Source organism: Orcinus orca, chromosome 15, assembly GCF_937001465.1.
Source record: "Orcinus orca chromosome 15, mOrcOrc1.1, whole genome shotgun sequence".
In the NCBI taxonomy this organism is placed as follows: Eukaryota; Metazoa; Chordata; class Mammalia; order Artiodactyla; family Delphinidae; genus Orcinus; species Orcinus orca.
Window position 1 is genome coordinate 37913732 of NC_064573.1, and position 15692 is coordinate 37929423.

At 56.9% G+C, this 15692-nt stretch overlaps 1 protein-coding gene across 50 annotated transcripts in view; it reads left to right on the forward strand.

Annotated features, from left to right (window-relative positions):
- The window catches only part of CELF4 (CUGBP Elav-like family member 4), a 299515-nt gene that overhangs the window by 253950 nt on the left and 29873 nt on the right, over positions 1 to 15692 (forward strand). For 28 of the 50 annotated variants that reach the window (XM_049697923.1, XM_049697921.1, XM_033412264.2 and 25 more), the window contains exons 4-5: positions 14922 to 15050; positions 15480 to 15559. In XM_049697923.1, coding sequence (XP_049553880.1) covers positions 14922 to 15050; positions 15480 to 15559 — 209 coding nt within the window. The remainder of the gene's footprint in view (positions 1 to 14921; positions 15051 to 15479; positions 15560 to 15692) is intronic. The other 22 variants (XM_033412265.2, XM_049697924.1, XM_049697925.1 and 19 more) reach the window with 1 other exon arrangement.

Genomic DNA, 15692 nt, shown 5'->3' on the forward strand with positions numbered 1-15692 from the left:
CACACCCGTCCCCGTCGTGCTCACTGCATGTCCTGTTACATTACAGAGCCCCTCCCCTCCCCTCCCGCCACGCCCACCCTCTGTGGCCGCTCCCCCACACTCAGCACCATCATCGCCCTTCTCCCAGCTACCAGCCACCCCCTCCCCCGACCCCTCTGATCCTTTCCCAGCCCTATCCCTTCATGCTGCCTTCCCTGCATCGAATTTTCCACTCTCAGGCCTAAATGCTTATCTGGTCCCTTTGATCATAGGGGACATTTTTTTTTTTTACATCTTTATTGGAGTATAATTGCTTTACAATGGTGTGTTAGTTTCTGCTTTATAACAAAGTGAATCAGTTATACATATACATCCTAACACATATATATGGAATTTAAGGGAAAAAAAATGTCATGAAGAACCTAGGGGTAAGACACGAAAAAAGACACAGACCTACTAGAGAATGGACTTGAGGATATGGGGAGGGGGAAGGGTAAGCTGTGACAAAGCGAGAGAGAGGCATGGACATATATACATAGGGGACATTTTCTAGCAAAATCAGTCCTGTTGAGGTGACATAAGCCACCACATTTCAAACACCTCCCGGAAGAGGGCAATGCTGAGTCCAAAGGCATAGAGCCCAAAAGACAGAGTTCCAGGCCCTGGGGCAGACACGTGGGAGTCATTTTCTATCGTGTGCACCAGAGCTGGCAGAGACACCTGGCTCTGGTCCCACCTATGCCACATACTGCCCCAGTGAGCTTGAGCCTGTCCCTCAGCTTCTCTGAGCCTCAGCTGACTGATCTGTCAGGTGGGGTTACGATCATGTTGTATTGCAGAGTGGCAGGGAGAAGTGGACAGAATGCTGGAAGCGCCCAGTCAGCGCCAGCCCTTGCAGAAGAGTCTGGCTGCGGCGGACTTAGGTGGACTGGGGGCGGGGCGGGGGGAGGTGCCCCAGCCAGCGAGCCGGGGTCTTCACCCGCCTCCACTTCCGGACATGCCTGCTCCAGGCATAGTGGGCCCACAGCACTGTCACTTCCGGCCACACACGTTCCAGACCTGTTGGTGGGAGGGTAGTGTGGCTTTTCCAAACACAATTCTCCAGCAAACAGGCACTGGAGTTGAGTAAAAGTCTTTGCATTCTCTCCTCTGTGCTCCCATCCCAGGTTTCCTTCCTTATCCCCACCCCTTCCTGCCCAACTCTTCCCAGAAAAGGGAGGCAGAAAGCCTGTCCTCAGTGCCTGTGGTCTCAATGGTCATGATGGTCCACCCCCGCAAAGTCTTCATGTTCTGCAATGTAACCCCCCCCCCCATCAGCCCCATCCTGCTCTGCCTTCCATAGCTAGGCCATTCCAGCCCCAATTTGGAAACACTTTTGCCCATGGATCAGATCTACTCCTTACATCTCCCAGTAATATATACCTTGCACACAGTTTGTTGACTGACTGCGTGACTGACCCAAGGATAATTGAAGGGGTCCCGGGCTGCCCCACAGCTGGCTTTCTGCCTTTCTGCAAACTGAACTTCATGGTCACCAAATACTGCCAACCTGAAGGCCTTGGAGGGCCGCTCTGAGTGACAAGAGCAGGGTCCTCTGTAGTTAGCAGTGCCAGCCACGCACCAATAGTTAATATGCTGCCACCCTTCAAAATAATTTGTTCTCTAGAGGAAACTGACACTCCCCTCACAATCTCATTAGTCATTAGAAATAATGACATCTTGCAAATCGTGCAGCCCTTTCCAGTTCCCAGAGCCACATGCTCTCCTGAGCTCACCAGAGCCTCGCAACCATCTGGTTGGGGGAGGGGGACCTTCTGCGTGGTGGATGAAAGCTCGGGAGCCAGACCACCTGGGTTCAAATCTGGGCCCTGCAGTTTTTAGCTCGGGGATGTCCAGAAAGTTGCCAAACCTCTCTGTGCCTCAGTTTCCTCATCTGTAAAGTGGGGGTGACAGTGGTACCCACCTCATAAAATTAAAGCGATCGGAGCAGTGCTTGGCTCGTGGCGAGTGCTTCAGATGAGTCAGCCCTCACTGACCTCTCTGAGGGCATGGGTCCCAATGGAGGGAGTGAATGGATGAATCTCTGCATGTACCATATGGGCTGACACCTGCCATCTAACTGCAGGGGCCAGTCCAGCCTATCCGACTCCAAAAACCAACCTGCTCTGTGGGGTTGGAGGGCATGGCCTTGGGCTTTGAGGAACATGCATCTAGAGGGGAGACAGACAGGAAGGGAGGTCCTCCTTAGGTATCGCAGGGGCTCAGGAGGCAAAACATCAAAGAGAAGCTTCAGTGTCTCCAGGAAACCAGCCCCACTGCAACCTATGTTAACCTCAAACCCATCAGACAAGTGGATGTTCAGGGGCCTGAGCTGAAAGAGAAGTTGCTTTAAGACAGGTCTTGAGCAGAACAGAGTTCCTTGTTTCTGAGAGCAGATACCCCAACAGGTGTGGGTGGCCGTGACTAGTTTTCTCACCTTTTACATTATCTGAAGTCCTCAGAAACATCTAGGCCATCCATCCATCCATCTATCCATATTTACCTATCACTATTCACGTACCTCCGATCATAAATCTATCTGCTTTCTGCAATCATTTTTCTCTCACCTGTGTATCTATCATCCAACATTTAATCTGGATATCTAGCATCTATTAATAATGTCTGCCATCCGTCCATCTCTGTGTCTATCTGTAGTCCATTATCAGTCATGAGTTAATACAGTGAGTATTCGTGTACTTAAACGTGGACCATCTAGTTCCAAGGGGACGGGGATGGGGTCAGGAGTGACTCCAGGAGGGCTAGGGTGGCTGGAACAAAGATGGACGGGAAGGAAACTGGAGGGCTGATGAAAGCAGAGCTTGGGACCCTCCTCTCACAGCTGGCCTGGCCTGATGGATGGAGGGGAGGGGGACATGAGAGAGGAGAGAAGAAGACGAGGGGGAGGACTGCTAAGCCATTAGAGGGGTGGGCTTCATGCTAACCTAGATAATCCCCCCTCAGTCTACCCACCCAGATTAGTACAGTGTCTTTCCAGGACAACCCCGTGAGGGATGGGGGGATGCCCGGGCTCAGGTGTCAGGGCAGAGAAGGTGGGTGCTACCCTCCACCAGCACCAACACACACAGAATCCTGCAGTCTCAAGGGCTGAGCTTCTGCAGGCAGGCCGAGGGCAGAGATGGGGTGCCCAAGGAGAGATGGCCAGGAGCGGCCTGGAAAAGACCCATCCCAGCCCTTCCCGGCCCTGGCTATGTGCTGGTATCACCTGAGTAGCTTTTGAAACAAACGAAAACCAACAACATAGAGGCCCGGACCAATCCATATCTCAGGGGCTAGCTGGGCACACCTGTATTTTGAAAGCCCCCAGGTGAATTTCATAGCATCCAGGGGTGAGAACCACCATCTTACAAGATCCAGGATTCCTGCTGTTATTCTCAGAAGTGTGTCTTGAGGAGGAAGGAGCAGACTTTGGTGCTCTAGGGGCAGGACTTGTGCTCTGGGCAGGGTTGAGCTCTCCAGGGTGCAAAAGGGGAAATATTCTTCTGGGCTGCCTCCATGGGGGCCAGGGAGACTTCTGCCAGGGTGTTCAGAAAGCATCATCCTCACCTTGGGTCCTACTGGAGGAGGCTGGCCAGGTGACCTCTGAAGACTCCATCCCCACCCAGGGCCACCAGAAGTCCTTGTCACAGTTGCAGCCTCTGGTTCAGGTGTGACTCCTGCTGTGTTAAACTAGTCAGTTTGACTCTGAGCTGCGTGCACCTCCCAAGGAGGACAGTGGGCAGGCCATTAGAAGCTGGGGTGTCCCTCTCCTCCCTCGTCCCACAAGAAGCTGAGCCCCACCCTCAGTGTTAAAAATGAGCCATGGGTCAGAGGGGCAGGAGGTTTGCCGGGCACTGCGTTCTGTCTCTGGCTGTGGCAGGGGGTGGGGAGGAAGGGGGTGGACCCATGAACACCATTCTCTTTGTGAGGCTGTGGGAAGATCTGCAGCCAAGGTAAGGGTCAGCCCGTGGCTAGGGTTAGAAGTTGGTCTATGGCCGGGTCATCTGCAGGCGGCGGACAACTGTGCAGCTCTACGGCTCAGCTAACAAGAGCCCCCTCCACGGTTAATAGTGACAAGCACTCCAAGTGGGTACTGTTACTTCTTCCCCGGTATCTGTGGCCGCCTCAACTAGATTCTCACCCCGTCAATGAGATGTTCTTAAGGCATTCCTTGGTCTCTCCTCCTGTTACCCCTGCTGCCTTGTGGACCACCCTGCCCTTACCCACCCCCTGCAGAAACCTCTTCCCTTTGCTGGAATGAAGCCCGGCTTTGTCTGTCTCCTTGAGAGCTGAGGACAAACTGGCCATAATTTATGCTCCCGCATGATATAAAGGAAAAAAATGCCCCATTATGCTATAAATTATCCTGTAATGGGTGAAATGCTGGAGACTGCGCCAGACGCCAGCGGAAGCCCCATTAGACAACAGGGCTGGGCTGCAGAAGTCCCCATAGAACGCAGGGCCGTCTGTCGTGCGCCACGCGCCCGGGAAGGATAAGGTAGCAGATCTAATGTATAATCAGTTACCTGGAGAGCCGGCCACGTGCCGCAGCCCCAGTGAAAGATGACTTCCACTTAGTGCCACCGCGTGCCCCAAGCGCCTTCTGGGAGGCCTGGCGCAGACTCACAGGCACGAGGGTCACGGGCTGAAGGCCAGAGAAGGAGGTCGCGAGGGATGTGGGTATGGCCTCCGGGCCCCTCACCCATGCTGCGCCTCCAGGGCTTAGCTCTTGCCTAACTCAGGGCTCCCACGCCTGCCCATCAACTCGAAAAGCACAAGAGAAGAGGGTGCAGGGACCATTCGTGGCGCCCCGGGGTGGTGACAGTCTTCTGGTTCGGCCTCCCCGGTCATGCTGCCAGCCCCCAAGGGCACAGAGCCACACCTCTGCCCTGGGCAGGTACCAGGGGCTAGAGGGGTGTGGACTGTGAGTCCAGGGGATTCTGCCAGCAGGTCCGATTCTCTGTGTGGTGAGGGGAGAGGACCTTGCAGCCTAGATCCCAGGCAGAGGAAGGCCTGGGGACTCATCAGGACAGAGCTTAACATCTTTGGTCACCCAGGAGACTTCAAGACAGCCGTGCTCTGGGCAGAGGGGCGAGTGAAACTGAGGAGGGGCTGTGAGGCACGTCTGCGGTCGTCGGGCAGTCAGGAACCACCGGAGCCTGCTCCATCTGAGCTAAGCAGGGCCCCACCAGGCCCCTCTTCCGGGCTCTGGACAGAAGCCCTGGCCCATGCAGAGCAATGGGGTTATTAGGCCTTTGCCAGCTGTCTGTGCAGACATGGAGGGGTGGAGAGTGAAGAGAGAGAGCGATCTCCAGGTAGCACTGTCTTCCACCAGGAAGGAGGGTGACCCGAGAGCTCAGCTCCATTCAGACCCCCTGGGTCTGAGTCCTGGCTTCCCCAGTGACTGGCTATGTCTTCTTGGGAAAGATATTTAACTTCTCTGAGCCTCAGTTTCCTCATCTGTACGGTGGAAAGAATAAAATATCCGTTATACTTGCAAAGGGCTTATTTCAGTGCGGGCGTCATGGTAAATATTTGATAAATGAGAACCATTCTGATTATTAGTATTGTGGTGGTTATAACCACCTCATGGAGGAGTGGGTGTGGTCAGAGCTGTGGTCTCCCTCGGGCAGGGGCACCACACAGCCCTGGGGAGGGAGCCAGTCTGACCAGAGCTGTCTGGGGGCAGCAGAGGCTCTGTGATGTGGGAGCTCGGTCCACTGGCTCTTGTCATGAAGAAGACACCAGGGTGACATTGAGGGGGGTGGGCCTGGGAGTCCAGTTGGACCACAGGAGAATCCCTGTGTGCTATGACTTAGGAGCCAGTCTGAGCCAAGAGAGGACATGGTGGGCAGTGAGTATGGACGCAGGGTCTGAGTCCCAGGCTAGGCTTCCAGTGGCCAGCGGTGAGGGTGCAGGCTGCGACCCTGAGGGAATTGTTGAGAATATGGTGGGTGGGGAAGAGGAAGGAGGGAGGGGGGGATGTGTCACTGTGACTCCATGTCCCACGTGCCCGTCACACTCCCTGCCTTTGCACATGCCATGCTCCCTGACCTGGGATGCCTGCCCTGTACCTTTCTACCTGGCAAACCCTGCATGTGCAGCCCCTAGGGCCTGGCTCAAGACTTCTAGACACCCCACACCCCCAGAGCTCATCACGGCAGGCTCTGTGCCTGCAGCATGGCCGCTGCCCACTCATCTCCAGGAGACACTCACTTCCCAGTTTCCGAGGAATCCTGGAGTTCAGTGTCCTGCAGATGCCAAGGACATGATCTTGGAGACAAGAGGAGGAATGGCAGTGCACACGCAGTGCCCTGCCCTGGGGCAGGCCATGCATGGAGTATTCCTGAGACTTACAAGACCTACGTTTCTGAGCAGAGGGATGGCGGGATCGGGGGAGTCAGAGTGTGGGGTGCCTGTGCAGCCCCTCACAAGGCTTGTGCTCAGTAAGACGGGAGCACCTACGGGGTCTGAGCAGGAGATAGACAGGGTGTGCCTTGGGTTGTAGCTGACTCCTGTGGCTGCCCTGTGGAGAGCAGCCAGCAGGGGCCTGGGTGGATGGCGGGAGACAGTGAGGAAGGGACTCTCACGGCCTGGGCCCTACCCCGAAGCATTTAGAAGGCAGAGCTGGCTGAAAGAATGCGAGTGGGGGAGACTGGGTGTGCCCTGCATTCTCCCACCCCGACATCAAACAGAGACAATCTGGAGGGAGCTGGCCAGATCAAGGCCTGGCACGGCCTGCCCTGGGGGCCGGAGCGGCTGAGGGTCCTCATTTCCATCCCCAGGGGAGCGGGAGCCCCATCTTGGCCCTTCTCACCGCCCCATCCCCAGCAGCCTTTGATCTGGTTTGATGTCTCCTTCAGTCTTCTTCCCAGGCAGGAAGGCTTTAACCTTGGGAGGCGGCTCCCGCCCAGCTGCACCCCTGGCCCTGGCTCTGGCACAGTGTGAGTTGTGGGGACAAAGGGGGGCATCGCTCGGCTCCTTACTGGAGCACTTCACGTGGAGAGCTCTCCCAGGCCTGGCCCGTCTCAGGAGGGCAGTGACACGGGCACATGGCTGCAGAGGGACCCCAATCCAGGCCCTTAACCTTGTTGTGGATGGCGAGGCTGGAAACTCCCGCACCAGCAGGAGAGCGGGCAGTTGTGGGTCCCCAGGCAGGAGAAGAGGGGGTGCAGACCCCCAGCCCTACCCGCTGCTCCCCTGTTTGAAAGGCAGGTGTGGGACTGCGTGCTGCCCACCTCAGGGCTGGCCGGGAGGGGGAAGAGGAGGCCTCTGGACTCAGGGTGGGGGGTCAGCAACCTTGAAAGTGGCACAGATTTCAGTTCAGATGACCAGTTTGACACCTTCTTGTCCCTTAGGAGCCAGGGTGCTTGGCGGGTCAGGACACGGAGAATGCATGGAAAGGGCACAGAGGGGTCTCAGTGTAACTTCAGGGGAAACGTCCCTCGTTGTGGATTAATCCAGGCAGACCACGTGGAGGGTGCTGGGGAGCACCTCAGAGGGCCCCCAAATGCTGCCATTTGGTCAGGGGAGGCAAAGGAAAGCCCGGCTTCTCAGGCTGACCCCTGGCAGATGACTGTTCAGTGTCCTTGGGGTCCTCTCCACACCCAAGGGGTGGGGTGGGCATCCCCATCCCACCAGCTGCCACTGCTGCGGGTGAGCAGTAGTCCTGGCTGTAACTGGTGCAGAGCTGCATTTATTGAGCATTTTACCTTGTGCCAGGCTCTGGGCTAAAATCCTCAGGTACCTTAACTAATTTCATCTCCCAGCAGCCCTATGAGGGGGGTGTGATTATTCTCCCCTCTTACAGATGAGGAACTGGCGGCCCAGGGAGGGTATGTGACTTGCCTAAGGGGGCCCAGTCAACCAGGATTTGACAGAGAGCCTCAGTTACTCTCTGCAAGACACCCCGGCCCCGCCCCTCCTGTCAAGTCTGTGTGCCTTCGATTCAAGGTCCTTCCTCATCTATGGGTGAAGTTAGGGAGAAGGAACAGGTTTTTTCCCCTAAGACTCACTACCTGTGGCCCTTTGGGCATGAAATCACTCCCCAGGGAGAGCAGATGGTCCTGGGATCCAGAAGGCGGTCCGGCAAGTCCCCTGGTCCCACAGTAAAGAGGCCAAGAGACGCTGAGGGTCTGGCATGGCCTCTGCCAGCAGCTGAGGGGCAGGTGTGTGGGTACCCGGGGCTCTGGGTTCTGGCCCTGCCCTGCCCACTCCCAGGGCCAAAGGCTCAAGAGCAGGAGACAGTCCTCTGGCTCAGTCACTGGGAGTGTCTGGAAGTTTCTTCTCACTCCCCAAACTGCTGCCCTTGAGCCTCCAGGGCCCTATAAGAGTGTCTCCTACAGGTCTGGCCCTACATCCCCCCACCCCCCACCCCCAGCCAGGCCCTCCTGGTCTCCTAGCAACCCCTCTGGCTGCCCCACCAGCCACAGAACTCAAAACCATTTATTCCCCACCCCGGCCCCCGGCCCCCCGGTTCTCCCCAGCTCAGGTCCCCCCACAAACCCTCCCTCGGCAGCTGGAGGGAAGAGAACAGTAAAAGTCTACTGCGGCCATAAAGGCATCAGCCATCTGAACATTCATCCACGGCGCCCCAGCAGTCATCTATCCTTAAGCGTGAGATATTGTTTAATGCCAATGGTAATGAGCGAATCAAATTTTGAAAATTAAACCAGAATTTGAGCATTAGCGCCAGGGTGCTGGCATTTGGCAAGTCACGTGGTGCTGCTGCCACCCACCTCCTCCCCCCTCGGGGCCCCACTCATCCTGCACAGCCAGCAGGATTCTCCCTGCACACACGTCTGGGGGCCCCGAGGTACCACCCTGATATACCCCAAGAGGGGCCTGTCCTCAACTTGTTGTCAGTGTGTTGCTTCTCTGTTTTCTGGGCTCTCCTTTTAAAATGCAAATCCTTCCAGCCAGAGCCCCGTTCTGCCCAGACGTTCTAAGTGAACAAGAGAGGAGTCTGTCTCCCAACTGGAGGGGCTGGAGGAAGCATGAGATTCTGGCAACTAGACTCCTCTGCCTTTTCATCTGCACTTAAATCTTCCCGGAGGTGTCCCCCCATGCTAATAGGTTGGGAAACTGAAACTCAGAATTAGATTGAGGTTCTGGGAGAATGAAGAATACTCCCGAGGTCAGAGGACTGGGAGATGTGTGTGTGTTGGTGGGGGTTACGGCAGGCAAGAGGGAGTTGGGAAAGCAAAGTCCAGCTCCCCCTGAACCCCCAGGCAGGGACCACTTGGGAGCAAGTGAAAAGCACAGCCAAAAAGGGCCCTCCCATCTCTCAGCTTTTGCTTAACTCCTGTTGTGGGTCTGGAGCCCCTGACCCTGACGCCAGGCCACCTCCTCCTGGAAGCCTTCAGAGTGTTGCCACTGCCCCCTTCCCCAACTGGCCCCTACAGACCTGCAGTCCAGAGCTATTGCCTGGCTGTCCTCTCTCATGGGGGGCTCCGTGGCAGAGGCTCTGGGGCCAAAGACTGGATTCTCCAGGGATCTGAGAGCCAAGCATCCCCCCCACACACACACACACTTGCCCAAAGAGGAAAACCAGAAGGGCCCCCAAGACTCATCTCAGACTCTCTGATCAGCCGAGTCCCGGGCACACAGTAAGTGCTCAGTCAATGCTTGCTGCAGGAGTGACCAGAGGCGGGATGCCAGGGGCTCTCTTCCATTCCCTCCTCAGGTGGTTGTAAACACGTGCACCTGACAGAACTTGGTACTTTCCCCATCCGTTATTTTATTGGCTTCCCCCTCCCACAGCTCCTGGGGAGGGGGAGGAAGATAAACTGTGCCCACTCCCCCCGCAGTGAGAGCATGACATCTGGGCACAGAGAGCTGAGTTGCCCGCTCTGGTTCAGGAAGGGCCGGGACTAGTGCCAACCTTCTGGGGTGTCACACCCCTGCCTCCTGGAACCCCAGGTGCTCCCTCACCCCTGAAGACACAGGCACTCATAGCTTAAAAGAGCAGGAAGGCAGCAGCAAGGGGGTCAGGATTAGTAATTCAAAAAACTGCAAGAACCTGGGTTTAGTCCCGGCCCCAGCTGCCCCGACCTCCTCATCTAAAAAAGGTGGGAGCCTTGGTGTTTTCCAGGGTCCAGCCCAGCTCTGCCATTCTGCCGCATTGTTACTGCTGGGGAGGGCACACCAGCTCTGGGGGCCACTCTGTCGCAGCCCTGTGGGCCTTTGTCTTGTTCTGGAACTTATATATTGTGGACGGCCTCTGTCCCCATCCGGAAGTCAGCTCCAGTGAGCTGACTCACCTCTCGTGTTTCCTGCTGTAGAAGCAGGGCATGGAACAGTGTCTGGCACAGAGAAGTTGCTCAGCAAACAGTTGTTGAATCACTGCGGGAGCATGAGCCCCTTGATCGGCCCCTGGGCCAGGAGGAGCCCATGTGAAAACCCAAGGGCAGAGATTTGGGGTATTTGCCCATCCCCCAGCAGGTCAAAGCTTTCCTGTGCCAGCCACTGGGCTCAGCCCAGGAAGTCAGAAGTTGAGCTTAATGGAGCCGCCTGCCTGCCCCAAGCTGGGCTCCATCAAGAGGCAGATACTGGGCTGCAGACCGGCCTCCTGCATCTCTGAGGGAGACTGTTCCCATGCGGTCTCAGCGACCTCCCACTCAGGGATGTCTTCAGCCCATTTTCCCCCTGACCCTGAGGTCTGTCTTTCACCTCCCATCAAGGTGGCCTGCGTGTCCCAGTCCCAGCAATACCTGCCTGAACATCTCCTCAGAGGAGCAGCGACAGCCCCACAGCCATAAAACGGGCTCAGGCTGAGGGTTCATGGGGGCCAGTGAGAGCATCATAGCCCCACCATCAGCCAGGGACCCTGCGTCACTCAGGCAGGAGGGCTGGGGGCAGGGACTGCTCAGCGTGTCCCAGGAAATCGGGGTCTGTGTCCATGATGGAGCGGGTGGGAAGTGGCTGGGGAAATGGAGTCATTCTCTGAGACTCTCGCTAGGTTGGCATAAGATCCAAGACACCAGCCAAATGGTGTCACTGGTCATCTGACACAGCTTGGGGACAGAGCCTTGGGAAAGTGGCCGGGGGAAGGAGGGCATGGGGGGTGGGAATACAAGGAGAGGTTGTCCATCTCAGCTGAGCAGCTACAGCCTGAGTCCAGTCCAAACTGTCACTTCAAGTGCTCCTCCCCCAGATGTGGATCCTCTGGCCTCTCCCTCCCTGTGACCTCTGTCCCCTCCAGTCAGGGCAGGGAGCTCCATTTCCTCTTCCTCCTGGATAGAGAACCCCAGGTCATGGTCATCGCTGTTGTTGTTACTGCTGGCCAGGCTCTGTCCTGCAGCATCTCCTGGGAGCCTATTGTCCACCACATGAGGAGGGCTGAGTTATTCCCATTTTAGAGACCGAAAAACCTGAGGGGGCGAACAGGTATGCAGCTGGAAGGCAGCAGAGCTGGGGTGTGAGCCAGTGGGCCCGGGCCGAAGGAGGAGATCCACCCTCAGACTGAGTCCTTCCACTCCCTGGTCTGAAAGACAGGCCTTAGAATCACTCACCCAGTACCAAAGCCAACTGGAAATAAAGAGCATCCTAGAAACAAATAAACCTTTGTGTTGGGTGGGGTCGATCCAGATCACCTGGACGAAGTGAGTCTGGAGCCAGGTTTATCTGGTTTCTGGCAGCCTTCCAGACAGGTAAGGCTAGTTGTAGTTTCCCTGGGGAAGTCCGGACAGGCAGGAAGAGCGGGAGCCTGGCCCCCTCCACATTGGGAAAGTCCTCAAACAGGAAGGGCCTAGAACGGAGAACTGAGAATTGGCAGTAAGGGGTGATTTCAGGGAGTGGAAGAAGGAATTAGAAAAAACAAACAAACAAACAAACAAACAAAACCCTGGCAAAAGGGAAGTGGCTGGATAGAAAGGCACGTGGGGATGAATTTTAATGTAATCAGAAAGCTGTCATAATGAAACGAGAGGAGTATATTCAGACGTCAGGAGAGAGGCGGGAGCTGCGGCTCCAGCATCTAAACCAGGCTCGGTGCAGGACCGGCCTTCTCTTCCTTTCCTAGTTCCTTCCTGGGAGGAGATGTTTGAGCAGGAGCGTCAGGGATGAGCAGGGGGCAGATTTTCACTTCTTTGTCTTCCTGGAAATCCCATTTAATTGGAGCCTTTAAAAGGGGCTGGGGGAGGGGGAGCACCTGGCCGACCTGGGGAGCAGAATTTCAAGGCTCTACTGAAGGCTTCCAAACTCGATTCACTTCATGTAAATGCTGCTGTGCTTCTGGGAGTTAAACATAAGCCCTCGGCCCTCTCGCCTCTGTCTCTGCCCTCTCCTTCTGCCTGGCTCTTCTCTCTGCTCTTTTTTTTTTTTTTTTTTGCGGTACTCGGGCCTCTCACTGCTGTGGCCCCTCCTGCTGCGGAGCACAGGCTCCGGACGCGCAGGCCCAGCGGCCACGGCTCACGGGCCCAGCCGCTCCGCGGCATGTGGGGTCCTCCCGGACCAGGGCACGAACCCGTATCCCCTGCATCGGCAGGCGGACTCTCAACCACTGCGCCACCAGGGAAGCCCTCTCTCTTCTCTTTGTTTCTAGTTCTTTTCCCTCTGTCTCCGCCATTTCCCCTCCCTTTCTGCTTCGAACCCTATCTCCTCCTGTCCCTCCTCAGGAGGAAGTTTCACCCCTTCCACTCCCTCTGTCTTCCTTCCGCTTGCTCTCCCAGTCTCTGCTTCCCCCCGCCCAGAGCTTGGAGTTGGGGATGCCTGGAGATGGGGCAGGGGCGTGCCCAGCCCTGCCAGCACCTGAGCCGTCAGGCGGAGCGCCCAGGCTAGGGCAGGCTCCGGGCCCAGAGCTTTGGCTGAAGCCCACCCATGTTGGAGGTCCAGGCTGGGATGCCCTGACGCAACATTGGTCACAGGAACTGACAATGATACCCCGTGGGCATGGAAGGGGCACCTCATCGCTGAGAGCTTGCCCAGTGCTGAGTGCTCCAGGCTGGGGGTACCGGCAGGGCGGTGGTCAGGCCTTCCTGAGGAGGACTCTGCGGTGCCTTGTGAAGCAGGCCAGGGCCTGGAGGTTTCCTCCGCTTCGCTCCAGACCTCTGGTCAGCCCCTCGTCTCTATGTGAACTCTCCTGGCCGTGCGAGTGACGGGGGTGCTCTGGTGCAGGAGGTACCAACCACCCTGAATCCAGGAGGACATGGCCCTGGAGTGCCCTTGCATTCTGTGGAAACCGTGAACACATGGCCATTTGCAATTTTGGGGTGGGTATTTCTGCAGTCTTGGCTGTGTGTGTCAGTTATTGAAGAGTCAACAAGCATCTAGAGGGTGTCTGCCACCACGGGGACCCTGTTCCAGCAGCTATGGCTGCCTAACAACTTAACCCCAAACGGAGTGGTATAAAACAACCATTTATTATGCTCATGGATTCTGTGGTCAGGAATTTAGACAGGGCACTGCTTGGAGGGACTGTCTCTGCTCCAGGATGTCTGGGCCTCAGCTGGAAGGCTCACAGGCTGGGGCCTGGAATCATCTCAGGACTCATTCACTCCATGTCTGGTGGCTGATGCTGGCTGTCAGCTGGAGGCCTGGGTTCCTTTCCGTGTGGACTCCCGGTATGAGCTAGTTGGGGTTCTTCACAGCATGGTGGCTGGCTTCCACAGAGCAACCATGCCCAAAAGAGAGAGCTGAGAGTGGAAGCTGATCCTTTTTTATGACCGAGCCTTTGAAGGCAGCTCGTGTCACTTCTGCCATTCTTTATTGGTTAGAGCAGTCACAGCCCAGCCCAGATTCAAGGGGAGGGAACTTAGACCCCACCTCCCTGGGAGGAGTGAAAGTCCCACTGCAGTAAGAGCTTGTGGGATGGGAAATCTTTTTGCAGTCACAAGCTACTACAAATCCACACAGCCTAACGGGATCCCTGTCACCCTAAGCACACATCTGAGTGCTGTCAACAAACCATTTGGTACTCAACACAAGCGTGGCAGGGAGGCTGCTGAGGGAGCCCAGTCTTCAGAAACAGGCCCTCCAAAGTGCCCAGGGCTGAATTTTGCAGCATGAATAGGAAGGGGCAAGAGGAGGGAGCACCAGATGGAGGTAAGAACATGTGAGGCAGAAAGGAGGTGTGCTCCTGTGACTGGCATAGGGCATTCATTCATTCATTCCGTAGCTCAGTCCTGCAGGCCTACTATGTGCCTGCTACCACTGCTCCAGCAGAGGCCTGGCCTCTTGCCTCAGGGAGCATAGATTGAGGGGTGGGGAGCTAGACAGAAACCTACTACTCAGGCAAAGTAGTAAATACTTGTCCTTTGAATTTTGGACCATGGGAAAGGCTGAGACAGAGAATAAAAGAAGTGGAAGGAGGGGCTTTGATGAGAAAGCAATATTTAAACTGAGACCTAGCATTAGAGGATTCAACTTTGTGATGTGGAGGACACTCCAGGCAGAGAGAACAGCATATGCAAAGGCCCTGTGGCAGACTTGCCAGTTGTAAATTAATTTTGGTATCTGGGGGTGAAAGTGGCTGAGGAAGATAGTTTGTGTCTAAGAGGAGGGAGGAAAAGAACGTAGGGCTGCCCATATGACCTGTGTGCCGGTGCCTGCCAGTGGCCCTGCCCCTCAGTGTGAGGTCTGCTCTCTAGGCAGGAAGGGGCAGAGTCGCTGCAATCCTGCCCCCTCTTAGACCCAACCCCTCCTACCTCCCCTCCCGCTCTGGCCTTGCCCTCCTCTCCCTGTAACCCCCTCACCCCGCGTCTTTCCTCCCCTTCTAGCGGTGCCCCACCCGCCTCCCTCTCTTTGTTTTCCCTCCCCCTCCTGCTGTGCGCCCCCTTCCCGCCCCCTACCCAGCTCCTACTCTTCCCCTCCGTAACCCTTCCACCTCCGGCCGTGCCCTCCCCCCGGGCCCGACCCCGCGCAGCCGGGCCCCCGGCCCGGGTAAGCATCTCCTAATTTTGTTCCAGAAGATAGAAAACTCTTTGTGGGCATGCTCAACAAGCAGCAGTCTGAGGACGATGTGCGCCGCCTCTTTGAGGCCTTCGGGAACATCGAGGAGTGTACCATTCTGCGCGGGCCAGACGGCAACAGCAAGGGTGCGTGGGGGCGGGGCGGGGAGTGGGTGGGGCGAGCAGGTGGGCGGGGCGGGGCCGTGGGTCTCCTGCCAGCCTGACAGCAGAGTCCCGAGCCGTCTGGGGCTGGCGCCGTCGGGCAAGCGGGGTAAGGCTGCTTGGAAGGGGCGAGGCGCTTGGGCCTGCGGGGATGGAAAGGCCGCGATGCAAGTCGCGGGGGACGGGACCACTTAAGGGTCCTTGGAAGACTCTGGCCGGTCCCGGTCTTTCTCTGCCTCCTTGTGTGGCTCTGAGTTTGTCGGTTCTCTCTCACTCTTTCTGTGTCTCACTCTGCTTTCTTCTGGGAGGCGCCCTCTCCCCTCGGCCCCTCCCGTGCCCCGTCTTTCAGTCCTCCGCTTCTCTGACCTTCCTCTGGGCCTTGGCGCCGTGGCTCAGCCTCTCCCGTCCCCCCAGGGTGCGCCTTTGTGAAGTACTCCTCCCACGCCGAGGCGCAAGCCGCCATCAACGCTCTGCACGGCAGCCAGACCATGCCGGTGAGTGCGGCCGCCCCTGGGGAGTTGGGGGGGGGGAGGGAACGGGGCAATGAGGGACAGAGACATCCCGGCCACCCCACGCATCCGCAGGGCCCCGACAGCCCTCGCGCGCTCAGCCACAGGATGCCAAAGG